This window comes from Dermacentor variabilis, chromosome 2 (assembly GCF_050947875.1).
Source record: "Dermacentor variabilis isolate Ectoservices chromosome 2, ASM5094787v1, whole genome shotgun sequence".
Lineage (NCBI taxonomy): Eukaryota > Metazoa > Arthropoda > Arachnida > Ixodida > Ixodidae > Dermacentor > Dermacentor variabilis.
This window is the reverse complement of record NC_134569.1, coordinates 11634421-11642530: the sequence shown is the minus strand read 5'-3', so window position 1 is coordinate 11642530 and position 8110 is coordinate 11634421. Positions and strand designations below refer to the sequence as shown.

General features: G+C 50.9%; 1 protein-coding gene across 4 annotated transcripts in view; it reads left to right on the top strand.

The window, feature by feature from the left end:
* Positions 1–796: 796 nt before the first annotated feature.
* The window catches only part of LOC142571339 (band 4.1-like protein 4), a 230905-nt gene continuing 223591 nt past the window's right edge, over positions 797–8110 (top strand). For all 4 annotated transcript variants that reach the window (XM_075679609.1, XM_075679610.1, XM_075679608.1 and 1 more), the window contains exon 1: positions 797–1412. In XM_075679609.1, the coding sequence (XP_075535724.1) occupies positions 1326–1412 (87 nt within the window). In that variant the 5' untranslated portion in view covers positions 797–1325. The remainder of the gene's footprint in view (positions 1413–8110) is intronic.

Genomic DNA, 8110 nt, shown 5'->3' with positions numbered 1-8110 from the left:
CCTTTCCGAAGCGTGGATGGCGGAAGAAGCTTTCCAGGTCCTTGATTTTTAGGAAACCGTGCCTCAACACAAATGAAAGTCCACTGTGGCCTATGCACCTTCGCTTGCGGACAGCTCTCGTTGCACTACTCAGTTAGCGCCAAGGCTGCGATGGAGGCGCTGGTGACGGGTTTTTCCGCAGCGCCGCCTGGGCAGAGTCTGAGGTCTATAAGGCAGTGACCACATTGTTAAATCAGTTCTGCGGAAGTCCGCGTAGGTATGTTCATGAAAGGGAAAGTTGTTCCCCTTTGTTTATAGTTCTAAAATATTCGGAGCTCCGCGGATGACAATTTTATATTGTTTTACATTGTTGCATAGCCTTTAACCTTTACACTTTCAGAAGCACCATCCACATTGGAAGAACCGCTAATTCTGTTTTATAAAATTCGGCTCCAGAATGATCAGTAGTATTTGCGGTTCTTTCTCTAGGGTGGTGCTTCTGAAATGTTCAAAACTACCGCTGTTTATACGCCACTGCAGGTGCTGCCATGTGGCGGCATTAACATGAGACGCGAATACGTAAATTGTTTCTGAGACTGCAAAACACGTCGCCTCCAAGTTTGCTGTAGTGGTGCGCTGTTAAAATTTCGGAGGCGGCAACAAAGTAGAAGTTGCTTCGAACGTGCGTAACTAGGTGGCGCTACTAAACTGCTTCTCCCTAGCATCTGCTAGGTACGTTATTTGTCTACTGCACCTTACTTGCTTCATGGGGCGCAAACACTGACAATATGTCTATAGGTTTGCGTTATCCACGGAATAGTGCGCGGTGCTTCTGAAGACAGGTACGGCAGCTTCTGCATCCTCTGTACCTAGCGCCGTTAAAAGAAAGGTAAAAAGAGCAGCAGTGGACGAGAGGGGAGACTGCGGGAAAGGGCGACCGCGGAGAAGACTGCTGCCCCTCCCGACAAACGCCGCCGCTCAGAAGCGAGGCACCGCTTCAGGGAAGGTGTGCAACAGGTTCGCAGAGGCCGGCTAGTGGCTGATTGTCTCCGCGGTCGTTCTCGTTTTTCTCTCCCTCTTGGATTCGGAGCTGCTGCTTGGAGCAAGCACTGTGGAGTCATGTTGGAAGAAGCGGCTCCGCGGCTTCTACTGCCGCTGCTGCCTTGAATCTGGATTTTGACACGCGCCTGAGATTTCTGCTGCTCGTCCTCGGAAGAGGCGACGCCGCATTCTTGACGGGCTTCTGAGCCCAGGGGAATCTGTTCGCACGGAGTGCCAATACGACCGCCGCGCGAAGATCCTGTTCTCTGCCGGCGATCGACCACACATCGCCGTGAGCTTTCGCCATGAGGTGCTGTTTTGGCGAGAAACCCAAGACCTTCCACTGCAAGGTGGTCCTGCTGGACGAAACAGAACTCATACAGGAGATACAGGTGAGCGTTCATCGTGCGCACGCGTTCGTGCAACGCTCCCCCCGCCGAGTGTTTACCTTTTTTTCTCTTTCCCTGTCGCATGCCGCGAGCAAGGCCATCGATGGTGCTCGCGATGTTTTAGGTCTTCTCGAAATGAAGCATCCCTGCTCTTGCTGGTATCAGCACGCTCTAAAGTGAAGAACCTAGTTTTAATTTTCACAATATCGTAATTGTAATGGGCGGTAATTAGTAAGCCTCGTTCTGTACGGGAAGTAACATAACGTCTTGCGTGTCTCACTACGAACTTCTTTCGCATTTTTTTACCGGTGCATGGCACCGATCACACGGAGGATGCGTGTGCTGCGAGATCCCCGGGCCAAGTTACGTGCAATTTTTAGTGACCGATATCTTGTGAGCGTCTCGAAAAGGCTAGACAATGTGGCGGGACTGGCGTCCGCCAGTTTGTCCGCTGCCTGGCCGAAATTGAGTAATGAAGGGTGCAGTACTACGTCAGAATGCTGGCATAGCTTTCCAATACGTGTTCGGCACATTACGCTGACAGCGCTGTGACAGGCGCGTGACGGCGCCTGGTTTGCATATAGAAAATATCCAAGTAGTTGCATCGAACAGTTCTATAAATACATTCCTCGAGCTATTGCTCAGGTACCTCGTGTCAAGAATTTATGATTTCCTACACAATGTTGTGGCCGCTTCAGGCAAAAAGCTGTCACAGACAGCTTCTGAAGACTGCAAACATTTTAGAACAGCACATGCTGTATGTGTAGTCGTGTTGCACCCTTCCCTTTAGCGGCAGTTCTGCAATCCGCGGAGCTGCACTGCAATTTGATACATCGTACGCAGCTGCATTGCCGTCAACATGATGGGCTGGTTGGTGGTTCGTGCTTAGAACGGAGGCGGACTGCGCAAAATACGTACAGTGAGATCGACGAGGGACAGCGCGACAAAGCAGGGAGGCTCGGCGTTCTAGACAAGGTTTCCCCTCCTCTATTTTAATCACGCGAAGCTCACGGTGTCCCATTGTGCATGTCGTGTGCCACTAGGGCGTCGCTCTAGTCATCACCTCCTTTGCTCGCACCATGCTCAGTGCTTCGACAACCCTCATCCTCACCGAAGGTGAAAATTACGCATTAGCGGCATTACAGATGCAGGATATGCTGAGCCATAAATCACGCCTTGGTGCCGCACTGCTAACCCTCGCACGCGAAGTAAAGGTCTCTCACTGAACTTACGAGGAGCGCCAAGAAGGCGTGTTCGTCTTTGGGTTCTTCTTTAACATATATCTTTTTTTTCCCGGCAGCTCCGACGAATGCTAATTAACAGAAAGCGATCTACGTGGCAGTACTTGAAGTTTCTACTTGTATTTGACGCTTATATGTTTAGCCAATGCAAGGAAATAACGAGCTTGATTACTGTGCATGTACGGATGACATCTGTTTATTGTCCACGCTCACTTTGACCACAATAAACAGACAAATAAAAACAGAGAGAAGAGAGAGATGACAACGACTCAATGCAAGAGTTGTTCAAGAGCAAATGTTTCTTTCTCTCCGTCTCACGAATAATTGCGTGCAAATTGACAGCTTACGTCGAAAGTTTCGCTTTGGAAAAAGTGATAGTCACGTGGCCTTAGAAAATCGAGACGGCGCATCCTACGAGCGCTTCGTGTGGATACGCCGCACAGAGACCGCCTGCCCGGAAGCGCAAAGGATTCCGAAGTAACGTATCCGGAGAGAGAGAGAAACTTCTGTATACAGTAAATACACCGATCCTCAAATCGAAAGCTGTATGGAATATTTCCTTGCATATAGTCAACACATTGTTCACCTAAACTGGTTGTGTGGCAAGGTCGCGAGGAAATGCAACTCTGTGAAAAATTTTGTGCTTCCAAAACAAGGACTAGCCCTACACTGGCACTAAATTGGGCCGCCTTCGCTCGACATCATGGTCGCGTCTGTTAATTTGCGCTCGTCATGTCAAGGAAAGTGACTAAAGCCTAATTTCCGTTCGTCAGCGGCTGTATTCCGATGGTACCAGAAAGTAAAACTCGTGTTGTTATTAATTATACTTCGGCGAATGTTAAAAAAAACATGCGTTCAAAATTATCCTCTCCACTGGAACATGCCGATTCTGGAGGATTGGCCGACAATGTTCCGATACCAAGTGGCACGCACCCAGTCGCACATACTCATGTAGTGGCCCAAGTTGGCTTGAAAGAGGTTAGGTACTTACGGACATGTCGAAAAGTGCGTTGAGTTCCCAAATAATACCAATCGCATTAATGTTATAGATTAGCTCCTTATCCTTACAACTCTCCACCTTCACCCTGCCCTTGAAGACGGCCGCGTTAGAAATAGGTTGCTTCATATAGCTCGTGACGCAAGTTCAGCTCTCTCTTTTATACGTATAAGGGCAAAGCGTGTGAAAGTTTCCTGAAACGAATGAAAATGATAACTCTTTCGGGCGTGTGAAATGAGATTGATGTTACTAATTGAGTGATTCGGTAAATTAGTTTATAGAGCTCACAGAAGACCTATGGGCCCCGGGTGCCAGACGACCTAGCTACGCCACTGCGCACAAATAACATCCACCTACGGACCTGGCGTCACCTTCCAACACGAAACATCCGAAGTAGACATGACAGGAGCAAAGAAGGCGCATCGCGAAGAGGGCAAGAAAAGTCGGACGTGGCGGGCAGCTATGGCATGGCCTCTTGCTCTCGAGTCTTCAGGACACATTCGTGAGGATTACAAGTCGCGTCACGCCATAATGCCACGGCAATGCTGCTAGAGCTACCACAGCGCTGCCGACCAGCACCGTGCCGCGCCAGCCAACGGTGGCGAATTTCTCGCAGGGCCATCGCCGCGGCGGCAAACAAAGCGCGAAGGGCCAATCCGAGTACGATGCGCGCGCAGTCCAGCGGAACCGGGCCGCCGGCGAGGGATGCATGGCGAGCGTGTGCACATGGTCGACTTGAGGCCGGCATTGCGATGTCACGTCTCAGTGGCGTCAGCGTTATTCGGGGAGAAGGTTTCTTTCACGCCCTGGAGCGATCGGGCACGGAAATTGCGCGCGATTATGCGCAGTGCTTGATCGCATGCCAGTGGACGTTCGTTCATGCTTCCCCGGGAAGTAGATGCGCTTCGGCTACGCTCGCCGTGGTCCAGATTCGCAGGTCAGCACGCGCAGCGACGTAGCTATAGGAAACGTTGAGCACACATGAAGTGACTTTGATAAGGAGTGAAGCGCTGTAAAGTGCCGCGGGGGCTGAGCGCGCTTCTTCAGTAAGGGGTCCGCGTTCGAACAGTATAGTATCGCGAGGAGAAAAGTGGCTGCTTCCTTCCCGGCGGCTCGGTATGCCGAGGCCACGACTGTTTGAAAACGCAGGGCTCTGCCACTTTTGTCTTTTTATCGGTCTTTTTCTATGTTTGTTGAGTGGCTGCGCAGTTTGAACGCTGGCCCTTGCGGTGCCGATGGAACTTGCCTTTCACCCCTATTTCCGCTCTCTCCTTTTCTTTCTTGCCCGCTGATGGTTGCGGCCATCCATGACTCGCGCGTCTCCGCTGCGATTGCTTAGCAGGCCGGCACGGCAGAACGCCGCTGACGTTGCAGAGAACGGTGATTTTCTTCTCCGCCGTCGGCAGAGCCACTCCCCTGGCTGTATAGTGACTCTTCAGTCGGTGCCTGCTTTTTTTGTCTGTCTCGAACCACCCCTGGCAACTTGACCTCCGAAAAGACGAATAATGTCTCGAGCTCCTTGGCTAGTCATCTTGTCTGTTTTCTCTTAAGAACGCAGCCGCGAGCCATAGAAGAAATAGCCGACCGGGCCTGACCTGCTATCCATACGCACGGAGTCTTCATTTGACCTTCTCACCACGTGTTTCTCTAAGCCATGCGGAGAAAGTCGGACGGGTGACTGAAATATGCATTTGCGCTTTTCATTGTGATCGACTAGCACCGATTCAAATGTCGAGGTAGGGATTGGGTGACGAGACAGTCGTGGGCCGACCGTGTGCGTATATAGACAAGCAGCAAGTTCCTTCTACTCCGAGTTCAATGTTGCGTGCGCTATTGTAGTGCTGCAATATGCGCCCGTCGGCCCGGCGGTGCGGCAAACAAACCTGCGAGGCACGCGTGTTCTTGTCGTATGCGCGGTCGTTACGATCTCTCGAAGGCGCCAAAGGCACGCGCGTCGGCTTGCATCGCCTGCAGGATACGTGCAGCAGCTGAAGCTTTCAGCGCGGAATATATGATGTCGACCCACGTCCACCACACCGGTCGTGAGTACGCAGGCAGCGTGCTTGAGCCACGTAACGAATTAAGCGCACAGTCTTTCGTGGCCGGTTGTCGAATGTACAGCTTGTTTCAGGTGCAGAAATGCTCCCGTGCCCTCAGCGCACGTGTTCGGCCAGCTTCGCACCGGTTGCGACCTCGGTCGCATATGATGTGGAGATTTCGAGCGCTCAAGCTGACCGCATATCGACTGCTGAACGTTGACCTGGTTAACTTCCCTGCCTTTCCCGTATGACTTCTCTCTCTCTTGACGCTTATAAGTATTTGCGAAGCGAGGTATTGCGGTGGAAGTGTGACGCTGGTTAACACTCCTTGGGTTAGATCTTGTCCACATACGTAAATATGCAAAGATATGAATGTGGGAACTGCCGTCGCACAGTTGGTACCGCAACGCGCGCCTAATACGTAGGTTGTGGGTTCGACTTCAGCAAATTGCTTTTTCCTCCATTTCACTTTAGCTTACCATTCTTACATTTAAGTCAGGAACTACAAGTAATTTCTTCTATGCATTCCTTTTCTTCATTATCTCCAGGCTTTATATTGCAGTGACTAATAATACATCGCGTCCCTCTGTTCCCCTTCTTCTCGTACCGGTTATCTTCGCTTCTAGTTTAGTGTTTCTTGCAGTCTAGTCTAGTTTTTCTCCGAGCTGTCCACTTTTCCTAAACGTGCATGTCTCTTTGCTACACGACTTAAAGAGCCCCTCACCTGGCCCCATAGCAAATTTTGGTCGTACGCTGAAATTTGTTACGTGTCCTTAAGGAAGCGTTGTGCCGCAAAAATTTTTCAAATCGGCTCATTAATAGCCGAGGTAGAAATATTTCAGTGCCGTGAATCCATGATTTCAGGAGGCGAGCTCCACTTCATAGCGAGGCACTCTCTCCACTGGCCCAGTCTAGTCTCCGCAAACGAAGTTCCTTCCCTGCGTTCTCCCACACCGGACCTCGAGGATCGCGTGACGCATACGTCACGGGCCGCGCCTTCATGTTTTTTCTCCTCGCTTTCTTTTTTTCCCTGCGGCGCTGCGCACGAGCTGTTGTGATTGTCTGGTTTCGTGCAGCGAACGATTTTGCGCGCTGTGCACAAGGACACATGACTAGCGGTATAATTCAGTGCTACACGAATACTGAGGCAGAACAACCGTATCGCAGAGCATGATCAAGCGCTAGAACACAGTAGAAAATGGCATAGTTTAGGTACCTGCGCACGTGACTGCACAACCGTGCGAACAAGCAGACAAAGTGGAAGTACATCTCTCTTGCTTCGGTGCGAACTAAAAAGAAAAAAAAACACGCTGACATTCCGTTTGTGTATTTTATTTTTTTCTCTAACCTTCAATTCGTCAATTAAAGCAACAGATCACACAAATAACAGATGTTGCCTTGAATAATTCTTGTAGTCACGTGTCACCACGAGCGGCGTCACACTGCGGACCCGAGTACGTAGGCGCAGGGACGCGAGTACGTCACCGTCCGGCTTGGAGCGCGGTCGCCGCGAGGGAAAGGGAAAACGGCGTTCGGATTGAAATTTCATACTTTTCCGCGGCGCGTAGCGATGTAATTCTTTGCAAACACGATCGTTGGCGCGCATTGTATGCTCTGCGCTTGTCAGCTTAAAATGGCCAGACTTGGTGAGGGGCCCTTTAAGACAGAGGGGCCCGGTAGCGTAGGCCCACCACCAGGCACTTCCCGGGGGTAGGCGTGCACAAGATGGCTTTTCCCTAGGGTGGCGAGATTCTCGGCAATCAATGACGTTTTCAGGCTTGTTCTTGATATGCCGCGGTAGGAAAAGTTGGCTACAGCTTGTCTTAGGGCTCCCGGAAGTTGACACGCACGTCATCGATGCTCGCGCGTACAAACGCAGCAACTTAGGTGGTGCACCCAAGCGTCTACTCAGGATTTCATACATTTAGAATAAGGTGGGAGTGTTAGTTAGTGCCGCCCATCTCTATAGAGTGCAAGAGCGCGATTCGCTCTTGATAACGATGGCAAAGTTTACGTGTAACTGTGTATGCTGGAAACACTATCCCGTGTACACGCTGCAACAGTAACTGCTCCATTTCGCTCCTTGATTTTCAGGCAACTACATACCTCAATCCCGCAAGACAACTGTAGACGCTGCCAGCGCGAACTGCGTAGTGCACCACTCAAGAACTTTAGATAAGTGCGGTTGGGTCTGTATCACGTCGACAGGCATTGACATGTGGCAGCATCGCCATTGCTGTTAAAGTAGTTGCTTCATAGCGTCTTCCCCCGACAGAAGGCGCGCCGATCAAGCCACTTTAATTACCACAGCTGTCGCAAACGGCGCTGATGCATCATGCTGCCAGACGCTGGCTTGGCACGAGATCGAAGGCTGCCCGCATGCAGGCTTTCCTCCTGGCTTCATTACGGCGCCTGCGCTTGTTC